Source organism: Saccopteryx leptura, chromosome 11 (assembly GCF_036850995.1).
Source record: "Saccopteryx leptura isolate mSacLep1 chromosome 11, mSacLep1_pri_phased_curated, whole genome shotgun sequence".
NCBI classification, from domain to species: Eukaryota; Metazoa; Chordata; class Mammalia; order Chiroptera; family Emballonuridae; genus Saccopteryx; species Saccopteryx leptura.
The window spans coordinates 43,320,443-43,337,975 of NC_089513.1; the positions used below are offsets into that span (position 1 = coordinate 43,320,443).

The window sequence follows — 17,533 nt, forward strand, 5'->3', positions numbered from 1 at the left end:
CAAAGCGCCGCTGTTGGTGTTGTATCTACAGGACAAAGCTCGCAGCTCCTGCACAGGACGCAGGAAGCAGTCAGGGAAGGTGTCCAGGTTGAAATCAGCACCCCGGGCACAGGGAGCTGCCTGAGAGTCTAGCAAGGAAACTGAGGCACAGAGGGTGTTGGCTCCTGCCCACCATCACTGTGCTGTGGCCCAGGGTCACAACCCCGATCCCTGCACTCACAGGCCAATGCTCTTTCTACCACAGGAATTCTTAAAAACCCAATAAACTGCAAACATCATTTTTACAGTTTTAAGTCATTTCCATGTTTTCCATTTTCATTCTCCATCAGTATTGCACAACTCTTAGGAAAGTTTTGGGCATCAATGACTGAAATCTAGCACGAGTTGTTTTTGCCTTAAGAATACAATATTTCAGAAAAAGAGAGAGAGTCAATTTTAGAATAAGACACAAAATTGGGATATATGAGTTTATATAAATCTCCTTGTCAATTCTCAAGTATGAATCTTCAACAAACAGTTTATCATTACAGTTAAAAATCAGGTTAAATCTTGTATTTTAGAGGTTTGTGAGTGTTTTTTTTAAAACTTACCTACAGAGCTTTGCAGGAGAAGTTTTCTGTGTGAAAAATAAAGAGATTTGTATTTATAATTAGTCTTTAAAAACTTTTCCATAAAAGAAAATACTTAGATCAAGTTTATGGGGGGCTTAAGAGCTTGCTGCACTTGAGTGTTTGTCGAGGCTTCTCCTGCTTGGACCAAATGAAGAATGACTCAGAGGTGCGGCGTCGAGTCACCTCAGCAAAGCACCCTGGATGCAGCTGTGCCACCCTCTCATCTGAATTAGGTTTACTTGTGAACAACCAAAACGACACCGGGGCCAAGCCTCGCCGTACTTTACACACCACGAAAGAGAGAAAGAGAGAAGTTGATGTAACCTGTGCCAGGGAAGAAATTAAGCTTGTGTTCAACATCTACTTCAGTCTGTCTCTTTAAATTTTCCTTTCATTAATCCAGCTCTGACTCTCAGCGGTGCTATAAATTCTCTGGTATGATGTGTAAATTAAGAAACAGTAAGAAAGAAGGGACTTTTGACTCCACCCCTACAGAGAAGGGAAAGAGCAGATTGGGAAAATCTCAACCTGGCACTTAAACTCCCTGAAATGAAGACATTCTAACGCAGACTCCACCTTGACCACCTCTTTTTTGTAAGACAGTTTAAGGGAATTAGTCATTGCCCTCAGGAAGAAAATTCTGGCAGGGAGAAGCATAGATGGTTCTGTATTCAGTAGGGGAAATGGTCAAGGAGAATAACAGATTAATTCTGAACATTTCAGAAGGGTGATTTTGCTAGTTGAGGACAAATGACAGTTTCTGACTCCAGTTCAGATGAAATGTGAAGCATGACCACATTGTTTAAAAGGGAAGTGCTGACCAGAGAAACACGTGGTCTGCTCTGAAGGAGGTCTTAAGTGTTCACGCATTACTAACAGATTAACAGATTCTGTTTACGTACAAAGCAATAGCCTGCATCTTTAGACCCTTTACTCTCTTACCTTTGTGGACCCTCCTCCACAGAGTACAGAGGACATGCCAACTGTGGCTCCACTGACCCCTGGTGGGGACACCTATCCCTTCAGGAAGGAAAGGATGACCCACACAAAGGTGACTGGCTCTGAACACCTGGATAATTGTCTCTATTATGAGAAAAATGTGTCACTGAAAGGTTTCAAGCTACATCTCCACGAATTGGTGGAAGTGTAGGAACAGAGGGAGGGGGACAAAAGGGATGCCCCCACTCTCCCAGGAGTAACATGTGCACCCGGTAACTATGCGGGGCTTCTGTTCAAGGGCAGCCAACCAGTCTGGTGCCTGCAAGAGTTCACCCATTCCAGAGGAGAGTATCCTTTTTTATTGTAAACCCCTCGGACTACAGGAGCTCAGACCTGAGACATGGAGAGCAAAACGAGCAAAAGTTCATTGTCAGACTCCACCCACTCAGGGTTCCAGAAACACCTCGGGAGTTAGTGTCAGGGCAGACACCTCGGGAGTCAGTGTCAGGGCAGTCACCCCGGGAGTCAGTGTCAGGGCAGTCACCTCGGGAGTCAGTGTCAGGGCAGACACCCCGGGAGTCAGTGTCAGGGCAGTCACCTCGGGAGTCAGTGTCAGGGCAGACACCCCGGGAGTCAGTGTCAGGGCAGTCACCTCGGGAGTCAGTGTCAGGGCAGACACCTCGGGAGTCAGTGTCAGGGCAGACACCTCGGGAGTCAGTGTCAGGGCAGACACCCCGGGAGTCAGTGTCAGGGCAGTCAGTGTCAGGGCAGACACCTCGGGAGTCAGTGTCAGGGCAGTCACCTCGGAAGTTAGTGTCAGGACAGTCACCTCGGGAGTCAGTGTCAGGGCAGTCACCCTGGGAGTCAGTGTCAGGGCAGTCACCTCGGGAGTTAGTGTCAGGGCAGACACCTCGGGAGTCAGTGTCAGGACAGTCACCTCGGGAGTCAGTGTCAGGGCAGACACCTCGGGAGTCAGTGTCAGGGCAGACACCCCGGGAGTCAGTGTCAGGGCAGTCACCTCGGAAGTTAGTGTCAGGACAGTCACCTCGGGAGTCAGTGTCAGGGCAGACACCTCGGGAGTCAGTGTCAGGACAGTCACCCCGGGAGTCAGTGTCAGGGCAGTCACCTCGGGAGTCAGTGTCAGGGCAGACACCTCGGGAGTCAGTGTCAGGGCAGTCACCTCGGGAGTCAGTGTCAGGGCAGACACCCCGGGAGTCAGTGTCAGGGCAGTCACCTCGGGAGTCAGTGTCAGGGCAGTCACCTCGGAAGTTAGTGTCAGGACAGTCACCTCGGGAGTCAGTGTCAGGGCAGTCACCCTGGGAGTCAGTGTCAGGGCAGTCACCTCGGGAGTTAGTGTCAGGGCAGTCACCCCGGGAGTCAGTGTCAGGGCAGACACCTCGGGAGTCAGTGTCAGGGCAGTCACCCCGGGAGTCAGTGTCAGGGCAGTCACCTCGGGAGTCAGTGTCAGGGCAGTCACCTCGGGAGTCAGTGTCAGGGCAGTCACCTCGGGAGTCAGTGTCAGGGCAGACACCCCGGGAGTCAGTGTCAGGGCAGTCACCTCGGGAGTCAGTGTCAGGGCAGTCACCTCGGGAGTCAGTGTCAGGGCAGTCACCTCGGAAGTTAGTGTCAGGACAGTCACCTCGGGAGTCAGTGTCAGGGCAGTCACCTCGGGAGTCAGTGTCAGGATAGTCACCCTGGGAGTCAGTGTCAGGGCAGTCACCTCGGGAGTTAGTGTCAGGGCAGTCACCTCGGGAGTCAGTGTCAGGGCAGTCACCCCGGGAGTCAGTGTCAGGGCAGTCACCTCGGGAGTTAGTGTCAGGGCAGTCACCTCGGGAGTCAGTGTCAGGGCAGGGAGTTAGTGTCAGGGCAGACACCTCGGGAGTTAGTGTCAGGGCAGACACCTCGGGAGTCAGTGTCAGGACAGTCACCTCGGGAGTCAGTGTCAGGACAGTCACCCCGGGAGTCAGTGTCAGGGCAGTCACCTCGGGAGTCAGTGTCAGGGCAGACACCTCGGGAGTCAGTGTCAGGGCAGTCACCCTGGGAGTCAGTGTCAGGGCAGACACCTCGGGAGTCAGTGTCAGGGCAGACACCCCGGGAGTCAGTGTCAGGGCAGTCAGTGTCAGGGCAGTCACCCCGGGAGTCAGTGTCAGGGCAGTCACCTCGGGAGTCAGTGTCAGGGCAGACACCTCGGGAGTCAGTGTCAGGGCAGTCACCTCGGGAGTCAGTGTCAGGGCAGACACCTCGGGAGTCAGTGTCAGGGCAGTCACCCTGGGAGTCAGTGTCAGGGCAGACACCTCGGGAGTCAGTGTCAGGGCAGACACCTCGGGAGTCAGTGTCAGGGCAGTCACCTCGGGAGTCAGTGTCAGGGCAGACACCTCGGGAGTCAGTGTCAGGGCAGTCACCCCGGGAGTCAGTGTCAGGGCAGACACCTCGGGAGTCAGTGTCAGGGCAGACACCTCGGGAGTCAGTGTCAGGGCAGTCACCTTGGGAGTTAGTGTCAGGGCAGACACCTCGGGAGTTAGTGTCAGGGCAGTCACCTCGGGAGTTAGTGTCAGGGCAGTCACCCCGGGAGTCAGTGTCAGGGCAGTCACCCTGGGAGTCAGTGTCAGGGCAGTCACCCCGGGAGTCAGTGTCAGGGCAGTCACCTCAGGAGTTAGTGTCAGGGCAGTCATCCCGGGAGTCAGTGTCAGGGCAGTCACCTTGGGAGTTAGTGTCAGGGCAGTCACTGTTTCAGGCCCCCCGGGTCCCAAAATCGCCCAGCAATAAGTCCTGGTGATTAGGGCAGTTTACACCTCAAACACACACTGCCAAAAATCACAGTAACTATCTAACATGACTTTGGGTGAGCTAACTTACTCCGAGGGCTACTCTGTGCTGCTGCTGCTCCAGGTGCTCTGCACGTATAGACAGACTGTTACACGTTTGTTAACAGCCTTGGGTTATACACTCACATGAGGACACTGAGGCACTGAGAAATTAGGTCAGCTGACCAAGGTCGAAGGGCTTGGCGCAAGGTGAGCCATCTAGCTCCAGGGCCTGGCCCTTCATGACCCTGTTCCACCACAGCCCGCCTGCCAGTCCGACAGGGACGCCCCACTGGTCCTTCCAGGCCACTAGCCTTCATTTGCTGTTTCTGATTCAGCAGAGGACGGTCGGGATTAGGATCACCCAGAGACCAAGTGTGGAGAAACACATCAGCTCCATTTTGATTCCTCTGCATTTCAGATGCTCAGGACACAGCCAGGGCTGGGGCCCAGCAGCCAGGGGGTCTGAGCTGAAGAGCCAGGTCCGGGCTGGAGATGGGGCTTCAGGAGTCACCAGTGAACTGAAGGTAGCTGGTGTCACGGGTGTGGGTCAGATTGTCCAGAAAGTGCGTGGCATGGGAACAAAAGGCTCCTCAGAGAGAGCCCTAGGAGACCCTGGGGCAAAGGAGAAGGAAGATGGGTGGCTATGAGTCAGAGACTGGGAAGAGACCGGCAGGGACGGGGAGTGCGGATCAAGTGAGCTACGGGAGTCAGTAAAAGGGCGTAGGGTGATGAATGAACCAAGGGAGTCGCACAGGGAAGCGTCAGTGATTCAGCCAGAGCATTTTCAGGGTAGTGGTGGGGCAGGAGCAGGGGCTGGCGGAGCTGAGGGGCACACGGATGTGGACAGCACGAGAGACCCTCTGTTCCCGCTGTGGCGGGCAAGGGCACGGATGTGGACAGCACGAGAGACCCCTGTGCCCGCTGTGGCGGGCAAGGGCACGGATGTGGACAGCACGAGAGACCCTCTGTTCCCGCTGTGACGGGCAAGGGCACGGATGTGGACAGCACGAGAGACCCTCTGTTCCGCTGTGGCGGGCAAGGGCACGGGTGTGGACAGCACGAGAGACCCCCTGTTCCCGCTGTGGCGGGCGAGGAGGAGGAGGAGGACGGATGAGGTGGAGGCGAAGGGGGTGCATGAGGAAGCATGCGCTGGCTTTCCTGCTGAGGTTTGGTTTGTAGACACACTCTCCCTGTGCTGTGTGGGTGTGAGTGGGTCTCCCAGGGCCTGCTCCACCCATGGTGGACTGAGAACACTGGGCATGTTTATAGACTGAGGGAATAAGCCAGCAGAGGGGGAGAGGTTAACTACCCACCGAGCAGGAGGGGACGTAACCCACGGAGATGCCGCCCTAGCAGGCAGGACGATGGGTGCACAGGTGTGCAGAGTGGCCTTGGCCACAGGAAGGATGCTTCTGTCTCCTGTATCCCTATAAGACGTGTGCTGCCTGAATGGCTTACCAGCCTCTCTAGTTTAAAAGTTCCAAAATTTTGTTTAAAAATCATTTCAAATGGGCAGATATTAGAAACAAAGGAACTCCCAAAAGAGGGACCAAGCTAAAACCACCACTACGGATGTTAATAAGCACAGCTAACATGTACAGAGCATCTGTCACATGGCCGACACTGACAGGAGCACTTGACGTGGCATCCTCCCAACAACTCTGTGAGTTGGGTGGAATTACCAGCCCTTCTCACAGATGGAGCAGCAGTGAAGCCACTTGTGCTAGCGGGTCTGAGGGTGAGCTGGGGCCGGGAGGAAAAGGAACGTCCGTCCCCAGGCGGGCCAGTACCGCCAGCACCTCATGTGCAGCTCTGACACTGATGTCCACGAGGCGCCTGGAGGAGCTGGAGGTGGGAGCCCCCAGGCCCCCAGTCCCTCCTCCCTGCACCCAGGGGCCCTGGCTCAGGCCTGGCCTGGAGTGGAGCTTCCTGTGGTCAACAAGCACTCGCCCGTGCTGGGTGAACTGAAGGGATGTCAAAGCTGTGGTCCTTGACATTTATAACCACCGTCAGGCAGTCTTGACTGGCAACAGATGTCAGGAGAAGGTAGATACTAATTTAAGCCACACCAAAAAAAAAAAAAAAAAAGTGTGCCTTTGACATTTAAAGTAAGAGAAGTGAAACTAGCATTTTGCGATATCATTTACCTCTTTCCAAAAACATTTCTGGTGCCCACAGATGATAACTTCAGCTGCATTATGCAAAGTGAGAAACACAGGAATAGCCTGAAAGAAAACAGAATAATAAGCATGAAAATATTTTCTTTGATCTTTTAGTTACATAATTCTTGATTTCTGCTTAAAAATAAAGATCCGTGGGAACATCTGGCATTCACATATACTGTATAACCCACTCCAGCAACAACTCCTGCATGGACTGGTGCTCCTGGACGTGGTATTGTTCTAGGCAGGGCGAATGTATGGCTCCCCTCCTACAGGTATTCTCATCAACACCTATTTGTTAAGCACCTGCTGTGTGTCAAGCACTGTGCCAGGGAACACATCCCGTGAACAAGGTGAACACATAGTAGGGAGACTGTCCCTATCAAGGTTAGAGTTCTAACAGAGCGCACAGGAAGGTGCACCTGGCCCAGGGAGGGGAGAGCAAGTCCTCTCGGAGGAAGTGAAGTCCAAAGGCTGCCTGAGAACTGAATAATGAACCAGAGTGAGCCAGACAAAATGTGTTGCAAACAGAGGATCATACAATGGCCCCGAGGACAGAGTAAAGCCAGCTCCTCAGCAAGTGGGGGGAGTTGAGTGGGTGGAACAGAATGTGGAGGGAGAAATTGGGAAGAGGAAGGTGGAAAGGTAATCACCTCCATATCAGGGACTCAGGATGTACCGAGGGCCATTGGCACCACTGAAGAGTTTTGAAGCAGACAGTGACATGACCCGAGCTGTGTGTTTAAAGGTGTGTGCAGGGTAGAGGACAGGAGGCAGGGACGGTTGCAAAAGTCTAAGGCATGGTAGACTGAGCCCCCCCAACCCTGTGCAAAAAATAGCCACATCCCAACCCCTGAGCCTGCGAATGCCACCTTACATGGTGAAAAGGGATCTTTGCAAATGTAATTAAGTTGAGACTCTTGAATAGGGAATTTACCCTGGATTATCGGGGCAGGCCCTAAATGGCAACACATGCATCTATCCAAGAACGGCATAGATTTGACACACACAGAGGAGGCTGTGACGTGACCACAGAGGCAGAGACTGGAGTGATAAGGCCACAGATAAGAAATGTCAGCAGCTGCATCCTCCTCTAGAGCCCCTGCAGGGGGTGCGGTTCTGCTGACACACCTGGATCTCAACCCGGTGATGCTGACCCTGGAGTTCTGGTCTCCAGAACAGGAGAGACTAAACGACTGTTGTTCCGAGCCACCCATGTATGTGGTCATTTGTCACAGCAGCCACAGGAAACTAAGGCAAGAACGACAAAGACGGTGGCCTGGACTTGGGAGTAGCAGTGAAGATGGGCAGTGTGTCCACAGTCAGGAGACATTTAGGAAACTGAACTGAGGCTAACATTTGAATAACTGGAATCAACTTCGCACCAAAACACAAAAAAGGGAGAAAAAGGAAAGTAACACTCCAATGGGTTATTAAGACACAAAGTACCCACTGCGCATTGACTAGAGCTGGGCTGTTGGCTGGGAATGCCAGTCTCTCCTAGTTTCATAGAAAATCTTGACAAGGTGAGGGGGAAGGATTTAGGGGCATGGGGTTTTGTTATCGTCTTTGCTGTTGATGATGGTGATTTTCCTAGAAGGCAGAAAAAGGTAACGGACGTGCATGGGTTTTGGCATCAGACTGGGCTTCAGGCCCCAGCTCCACTATCTGCTAGTGGAACAGGGCAGTGACCCAAGCCCTAGTTTGCTCCTCTGAAGTATGAGGATAACAGTATCTACAATCAGCAGCTATTAGGAAGAACCGCGGAAATAATGACGGTGCAGGATGTAGTGAGTGGTTCAGGGGCACTATTCGAAAGGTCGTCTGTATTAACTGATACCACGCCCACCCTCAGCAGCCTCCACAAGGCTCCTCAATTGGGAAACTGTCCCAGCTCAGAGCACCTGCTTAAAGATCACACTTCTCACCTACTCCCGGATGAATTTGGTCATTATCTTTTTGGAGGATATATTTTTACCTTGCTTTTAAAACTTTCATAATTTTATAGCCCCGCCCTATTTTAGCACTTTGTTCTAAGCTGCACTGATTTACTTCTCTCGAGTTCTTGCCTTACATTTCCCTCGCCTTTAATGTTCTCTGCTCTTATTTTATCTTTCATTAAAAATTCAACTCAAACTGCCTTTTCTTTTTAATTATTTTCTATTTTATTTGACATTTGTGCTTTTTATTCCCCTTAAAATTATTTTGTTTTAAATTATTTTTATGAGGTGTTTGTTTGTTTGTTTGTTTGCAACTGGCTTTATCCATAATGCCATGTTTGGCACACTTGGACCCTGGCCTTCTAGTTCTCGGCTTGAGAAGATGGCAAGGAAAATCTTGGACAGGTTAATCATGCGGCACATGAAAGTGAATATTAAAGGACAATTTGGATCTTATTCATTTAAATATTTTGACTCCTTGACTATAAAATCAATAATGAGGCCAGATTTAGGACTGAAATTATGGAGGTCTAGACTCTAAATCTAGACCTCAAAGAGCCTTAATTTTCCCAACCTTATAACCTGTGGACAGGTTTCTAAACCTCCCTGGGTGCTCCTCTGAGAATAGATTCTGGAAAGGGATCTATCTATACATATAAGATTGATTTTAAAGTATATTAAGAATAGCTACCAATTATGTGTTGAGCACAGGAGCAATTATTTTCATTGCATTCTCTTATTTAAACTTCCTCTGCACAACTGTATTAGTGGGTGCTGTGACCCTGATTTATAGGCAAGGAAACCGAGGCTCAGGAGATTAAATACTTGCCAGAGTGCTCACAGCTAGTTCAGGGACAGAACCATGACTCCAGTCCAGGCCCAACTGCAAAGTTCACATTCTTAGCCGCATGTTACTTTTTTGTTTGTTTGTTTTTTGCATTTTTCTGAAGTTGGAAACGGGAAGGCAGTCAGACAGACTCCCGCATGCGCCCGACCAGGATCCACCCGGCATGCCCACCAGGGGGCAATGCTCTGCCCATCTAGGGCGTTGCTCTATTGCAACCAGAGCCATTCTAGTGCCCGAGGCAGAGGCCATGAAGCCATCCTCAGCACCCAGGCCAACTTTTGCTCCAATGGAGCCTCGACTGAGGGAGGGGAAGAGAGAGACAGAGAGGAAGGAGAGGGGGAGGGGTGGAGAAGCAGATGGGCGCCTCTCCTGTGTGCCTTGGCCGGGAATCAAACCCAGGACTCCTGCACGCCAGGCCGACGCTCTACCACTGAGCCAACCAGCCAGGGCCGCATGTTTTAATATCTAAATCATATCAAGCTCCTTGTATAAATACCCTAGACCTATCGCTGTCCATAGTCCAATACGACTGGTGTGTTCCAAGTCCTGCCAGTCGGCTTCCTCTAGTAATAAAACTGGTATGATCTAAAATGGAGGAACACAGAATAAACTTTATGCCAATTAAAAAAAAAAGATATATTCCATTTGTACCTAAAAAAAAATTCAATCAGAATTTCTCAAGCTATTTTTTTCTACTGCGAAGCTAGCAGGCTTTAGAAACAGTAGTTCTACAACTGACTATATCAGCCTCCGTAGAGATCCATCAGAAACAATACTGAGGCAGTGTGGTTTCCCTTGGCCTCTACGTCTGTGCACAAGACCCAGTGTGATCTATACTAATAGTTCAGGAGACCTACTAGTGACTGATTCTTTCAGAAAACCAGCCCTTTATTATCTTTATGGAGCGAGGGTCAGCAGGACTTACTTTGTCAAATCCAACGAAATCTGAGAAAAGATAACAGCAATAACAACAGCTAAGACATACTGAATGCATATTATGTTCCAGACACTGTTCTAAGAACTTTGACATATTTAATCTTTATAACTCTATGAGGACAATACTACTACTATATTCTCATTACACAGATGAGAAAATAGAGAAATATATTCTGGTTCTTTTTTTAACCTGCCTCTTAATAATTGGATGATCTAAACACTTGCTTCTTGCTGAAGAGAACAGAAAAATAAGCATGCCCTCCACATTGTCAAGGCTGTAGGAATGGCCTCAACAACAAAAGATCCTAACATCTTTCATCAGAAAAAATGGCCCAAGATCACCTACCATAAATCCCAAATCATCATTGTGACACAAAATGTAATTGACCAAATTCAAATTCACTGCAGGACAATTCGTTTAGTTACTTAGGGGCACAATTTGCAACGAATTTATTCTTAGAGTTCATTAGCATAAAATTCAACGTTTAATCCATGTACCATTAGAAATTTTTCTCTGGCTGTGAAGAGATATTGGTAACTATAACTTAAAATCTTTCATTATTCCCATGCTTCCCAGAGTGGAATTTTGAAGACTTCATTGCTATTTTGTTCAGGTGTTAGGACTGACTTGGACCAGCTTCCTATGGAAAATAGTGGCCCTACTCACAGGCACGGCTTGGGTCACTCTGCAGAGGGGTGGACGACTTCTTAAAATTTGTAAAACAATGTCAATCTTACTTTCTTTTGGGGTGATTTTTCAATGTGTGGGCATGGCCTTAACCTATAATATAGAATAATTGCACTTCAGGCCCTTTGCCAGAGAATGTAGCTTTGATTAAAAGCTATATTCCTTTATTTAATTTTTTAATAAAAGCACAACTTTTACCGAAATTGTGCAGGCCAGAAATAAGGTTCTAGAAGGCTGCCTAACGGCAGTCTGCCGACCTGTGATGGAGCCAGAAAACTCGAGAACGGTGGTTCAGCCCAGAGAACTGCTCCTACTGAATCGCACTATGCCACCGTGCCTCAAAAATGCATGAAGATCCGAGAAACCAGATTACCATTTTGTTCATAATAAAGACGTACTGCAGACCCTGCCTCCCTAAGCGGCCCTGTCTGCCCTTCGTGAGGACTCAGCGCCTGAGAGCAAGGAAGAGCTCGGCTTTTCTGTGGCAATGCCCCCACTATTAGCTCACAAGCAGTGTGAGTCTTGTAACTTTTGTATTTGGCTGCAGAAAGCTCAAGACCCAACTAATATTTATTTTGTAAAATTTGACAGCATAAATTTCTATGTGTTAAGTCTTACTGTTCTCTCATTTACTTCTTTGATCTCTATTTTTTTAAAAAATGTTTATCTCTTTTTAATCATAATCATTCTTTTAAGCCACCAGACGTCCTTTTTGGAGGTTGATGAGGTATTTTTGTACATGTATATATGTATAAATAAGCACATTTATAAATTGATTTGCATGAAGTTTAAGTATTTATTTATATTAATTTTATTATTCTGTTGTTAGATGACAAACTTCTTAAGGGCAGAGGACCAGACTCCCCTCTTTCCCAGTGTATCTGCAGTACAAGCTGAGAAGTCATCTCAGTCCTTCATGTGGGCATCACATTAAGCAGCTGACCCAAGTTTAGGAGTGGATGGAGTGCAGAGCGCATTCCTAGCAGCTGTGGCTGATGCAATGCTGTGAGAACAATCCAGCACCGGAAACCCTCCTAGGCACACCCAGGAGGAAGCTCGCCCGCTGAAAGGAAGTAACTCAGCGCCAACCAGGCAGCTCCCTGACCTTTTTAGCCATTGGCTGTGAAAGACACGCTGTAACACCCTATAGGCTGAACCTGTGTATATAAGCTAGCTTACTTCCTGAATAAATCGGATCTGTGTCACTGAACCTGGTCCCCGGAGTCAGGTCTTTGTGTCTCCATCGTCCTCACCCCTGGCAGGCCTTGTCCACATTTAAGGGCTTTGATGTATGAGAAAAGACACCTCAAAATATAGGAACTCCTCCAGCGTGGAATGCATGGGAGTAAGAGTGGAACTAAAGGCGGCCTCAGTTCTCTGGCTTGCTCACTTGAGAACCTGAATGAATGCACGGGCTAGAAGAGAGGGCAGGCTGGCCTGCTCTCAGTGAATGGCTCTCACCCTTTTTACGCAAGTGCACAGAAATAAGTGTGCATATCCCACAGCATGAGAAGAAGTTATGAGTGAGGCCAGTGAGAGACCATGATCTTTCCTTCCTCTTCATATAATCCCCAAGAAAATCTCCATTGGATCCAAAGGTGTTTAAAGATAAATGTATATTTTAAATTGTTGTAAAATATACATATAAAATTTATAATTTTAACCATTTTAAGTTAAAATGGCGTTAACTACATTTATATTGTTGTACAACCATCACCACCATCTGTCTACAGAAATTTTTCATCTTGCAAAGTGAACTCTATACCTATTAAATATTAACCTAGCCCTGGCCAGTTGGCTCAGTGGTAGAGCGTCGGCCTGGCATGCAGAAGTCCCAGGTTTGATTCTCGGCCAGGGCACACAGGGGAAGCACCCATCTGCTTCTCTACCCTTCCCCCTCTCCTCCCTCTCTGTCTCTCTCTTCCCCTCCCGCAGCGAGGCTCCATTGGAGCAAAGATGGCCCGGGCGCTGGGGATGGCTCCTTGGCCTCTGCCCCAGGCGCTAGAGTGGCTCTGGTTGCGGTAGAGCGATGCCCCGGAGGGGCAGAGCGTCGCCCCTGGTGGGCGTGCCGGGTGGATCCCGGTCGGGCGCATGTGGGAGTCTGTCTGACTGTCTCTCCCCGTTTCCAGCTTCAGAAAAATACAAAAATTAATAAATAAATAAATAAATAAATATTAACCTGTCTTCTCCTCTCTCCCAGCCCCTGGCAGGCACCATTCCACCTCTGCCTCTATGAGTTCGACTACTCCAGGGTCCTCATATATGTGGACTCACAGTGTTTGTCCTTTTGAGACTGGCTTATATCACTTAATATAACGTCCTCAAAGGTCATCCATGCTGTAGCATGTGTCAGAATTTCCTTCCTTTTTAAGGCTGCATAATATTTCGTTTTGTGCATCTCCCCCACTTTGTTTATCCATTCACCCACCAATGGACACTTGGGTTGCTTCCACCTTTGGCTGTTGTGAATAATGCTGCTATGAGCATCGGTGTACAAAAATCTGTTCAATTCCTGTTTTCAATTTTTTTTGGGGGGTGCGTACTCAGAAGTAGATTTTCTGGACCGTATGGTAATTCTACTTTTAATTCTTGGAGGATTTACTGTACCTGTTTTCCACAGCACCATTTTACTTTCCCAACAGCAGTGAACAAGGGTTCCAATTTCTCCTCATCCTCACCAATATTTGTTACTTTCTATATTGTTGATAATAGCCAGTCTAATGGGTGTGAAGTAGTATCTCATTATGGTTTTGATTTGTATTTTCCTGATGATTAATGATGTTGAGCATCTTTTCATTAATTTATTGGCCATTCGTAGATCTTCTTTGGAGAAATGTCTATGTAAGTCTTGCCCGTTTTTTTAATCAGGTTATTTGGTTTTTGTTGTTGATATTAATCCCTTATCAGATAAATGATTTGCAGATATTTTCTCCCATTCTGTGGGTTGCCTTTTTACTCTGTTAATATGTTCTTTGATGTTCCAAAGTTTTTCATTTTGATAAAGTCCAATTCATCTCTTCTTTCTTCTGATGACTGTGTCTTTGTTGTCACATCCAAGAAATCATTGCCCAGTCCCATGTTGTGAAGTTTCCCCTTGGAGCACCATGTTAATAAGTCACTTTATAAGCACTATAGAGAACATCTTTAGATGGAACGAGTAGATAAGTAAAATCCAGAGGAGGGGTTTCCTATTTTGCCAGAGAGCCCACATCTTTATAAGTGGTCCTTGCAATGGGACTCTGATCGGCTCTGAGAAGAAACCAAGGGGAAAGGAGAGAGCTGCCTCTACCCAGCGGGGACAGGAACATGAGGGGAAGAGTCTCCACTCCACGTCAACACTTACATTCTTCCCCTTTGTGGCTCCAGCTCCTTTACATGACATTGGAGCCAAACAAAGAGGTCTCCAGTTTACTTAACTAACTCACTCCATGTGTGTTTCCTCAGCAACACCCCCATCCAATCTCCATCCCAGCGTGTTGAGTGAATGTCGTGCTCACAAAAGACAGATACCCTGACAAGCAATTAGGGAAGGACCAAGATCAAAGAGCTGAGTAAGACACCAAGTCCAGTGCTGTTAAGATGGCTTAACTTAAGATTTGCAGACTCTCTCCAACTGCCGACTCCGGCTTCCCCAAGCAAGGACATAGCATGGTTTGAGGAGCCAAATCACCCACCCCAGCATGGCCCCCCACAGGCACCCTCATCATGTGTGAATCTGCAGACATGTTCTGAACAGTGGCCAGCACGGGCTTTGAGGCACCCTGTCTACCTGAGAAGGCTTCTGGCCAGAAAATTATAACAAGAATAGTAGTGACTGGTCAAGACTGTACTGTCCCTCCAAAGACTGGCACACATGCCAGCAGAGCCATCACCACTGTGAGCTTATGTATTGTGGGAAGCTGGAGAAGCAGGCCTGGATTGGCCCCAGTGAAGAGAGAGCAACGACACAGTGCCCCACCCGGCCTCGGCCCCTCTCCGTCCTGCTGGCGGGTCCCCTCTGGCGGGTATAATTTAGGGCAGAAACAGGGTGAGCTTTGGAGAGGCACTGCATAGCTAACAAACTTGGGTCTGGACCTCTATTTTAACTTTTACTAGCTGTTGACCTTGGCCAAGTAATTTGCATCTGTTTCCTCAGCTGTCAATAGGAGTAATTAAGTCCAACTTCATGCCATGAAGGTTGGCAATGGGAAGGGCCCAGCACATACTACCATTGAATATTCATGGTGGCTATTGCCACAGTGAGCTGTGTGTCTCTCACTGACTCCCTCTGAAGTTCCTCAAGATCAGGAACCGTGATTTGTCATGAAGCCTTCAGCACACAGTAGGTCCCTAAGAAATACTTGATAATGGTTAGCCACAAGAAGAACTTCTTTCCCTTAACTCTGTATAGCATTTGTTTCTGAGTTTGAGGTGGAAAAGTCACGAAAGTGCTGTCCCCACTGGGCCTTTGCAGAGTTAAACCAGCTTCCTCTCAGGAGCTGCACATCAGGAGAACAGACCTTCCAAGTCTTGTCAGAGACAGGAGGCCTTTACAGAGCAAAGCTACCTACAGAGTATTTTGCATAACAATGCACCCACGGATTTTATTTATTTATTTTTTCATTTTTCTGAAGCTGGAAACAGGGAGAGACAGTCAGACAGACTCCCGCATGCGCCCGACCGGGATCCACCCGGCACGCCCACCAGGGGCGATGCTCTGCCCACCAAGGGGCGATGCTCTGCCCCTCCAGGGCTTTGCTCTGCCACGACCAGAGCCACTCTAGCGCCTGAGGCAGAGACCAAGGAGCCATCCCCAGTGCCCGGGCCATCTTTGCTCCAATGGAGCCTTGGCTGCGGGAGGGGAAGAGAGAGACAGAGAGGAAAGCGCAGCGGAGGGGTGGAGAAGCAAATGGGCGCTTCTCCTGTGTGCCCTGGCCAGGAATCGAACCCGGGTCCTCCGCACACTAGGCCGACGCTCTACCACTGAGCCAACCGGCCAGGGCAACCCACAGATTTTAAATGAGCACTTGTCCCCCAATTTTTCATGGATTCATTAAACTGACAGCTTGGCGCCAGCATACTGATGCCTATTTTCTATCTAACACAAGCTGTACAAGTACCTCATGTTTAATCCACTTTATGAAGTTTTAGGCAAGTACGTGAAAACAAAGAACTCAGAAAACAAAGAAAGTACGCTACACCTACAACACAGTGTGTGTCTCCTGTCTGTCCTCCTCCCCTAACTGGGCTATTGGGGGTTTTGGTTTTTCCCTTTGCTCAAAGAGTTTGATTTGTGAGAGCTTCTTTTTACCTATTAAAGGAGACTGTGCTCTAGGTCAATGCTACTCACAGTGCTGAGCCTCAAGAAGATAAGCAGCCCGCACCAGAACATAAATCAATTCTTTGCTTCCTTCCACAGAAAGTGTTGCTGTAAAAATGAAATGTCAGCTCAACTAAGCCGTAGGTTTAGTGCGGAAGTTGATGTGCATTCCGGCCCAGTCTCCTAGGATGGATAACACAGAGCTCATGACCGGCAATGTCTGTGGGTCACATTTCAAAAAGCACTTTCTAGGTTGTACAACTCCCCATCTGCCTGCAAACATATTCACTGACATTTATGATGGATTTTTGAGGGTTTTTATGCCATCTAGTATCCTTACCCCTTCTTTTGGTGAAGCACCCAGTATTGAGGACCTGCCACAACCTCTCTTGGTTTGTGGAATCTAGGTATGTTGAGGGCTGGCTAAACAGTGCTCTGAGTCTTTATTTTTTTATTTATTAATTTTTTTAAGGAGGAGAGAGGGATAGAGAGAGACAGAGAGAGAGAAGGGGGCAGGAGCTGGAAGCATCAACTCCCATATGTGCCTTGACCAGGCAAGCCCAGGGTTTCGAACCGGCGGCCTCAGCATTTCCAGGTCGATGCTTTATCCACTGCGCCACCACAGGTCAGGCTCTCTAAGTCTTTCTAGCCATGGTGACTAGTTCAGAGAGGGAGTGGTCCAGGGCCAGACAGTCATCACGACCCCATGCTCCTGGTTAGCTTTCAGACCTGTGCTGGGCAGTGGACCTGAATGATCCAAACAGCGAGAATCCAGGGACTCACACAGGAACCACAAAAAGACAGTCTCTTTCCATCAGACTTAAAATTGTGAAGATCTGAGTGTGGAGTCAACAACACCCATGAGATTGGGGTCTGGCTGTGAAAGGAGGCAAAGGCAGAGAGCAGAATTAAAAGACAGAAACACAGAAACTGGATTCTGAGTGTGTTATTGGATCCTCTGGATCAAGCCTTGCCTGACATTTCACTCACGTGAAACAGTGAATTTCCCTCGTATGTAGACTAGTTTATGAGCTTTCCAACACTTGCAACCAAAAGAGTCTGGAGTTATGCATGACTACTATACCCTGGGCCTGTTCTAAAATCCATAGGCATTGGTCTTAAAGAGCAAATCTGAAAAGGCAAAAGGTCAGAAGAGCTGCCACTATCTAGAACCAGAGGCAGATGATCAAGACTTCCCACACCTGAGTTCCTTCCACTGTCAGGTGGTCACCCAGCACCGATCAGGTGACCATGAGAAACACGAAGATACAGAAAATAGATCACTCTGGAAACATGAAAAAGCA

The 17,533-nt window shown here is 48.5% G+C and overlaps 1 protein-coding gene across 2 annotated transcripts in view; it reads right to left on the minus strand.

Moving 5' to 3' along the window:
- Positions 1-17,533, minus strand: part of LOC136382842 (UDP-N-acetylglucosamine transporter TMEM241) — a 101,967-nt gene that overhangs the window by 53,872 nt on the left and 30,562 nt on the right. For both annotated transcript variants that reach the window (XM_066352200.1, XM_066352201.1), the window contains 2 exons: positions 6,505-6,582; positions 591-616 (listed from right to left, as the gene is read on the minus strand). In XM_066352200.1, coding sequence (XP_066208297.1) covers positions 591-616; positions 6,505-6,582 — 104 coding nt within the window. The remainder of the gene's footprint in view (positions 1-590; positions 617-6,504; positions 6,583-17,533) is intronic.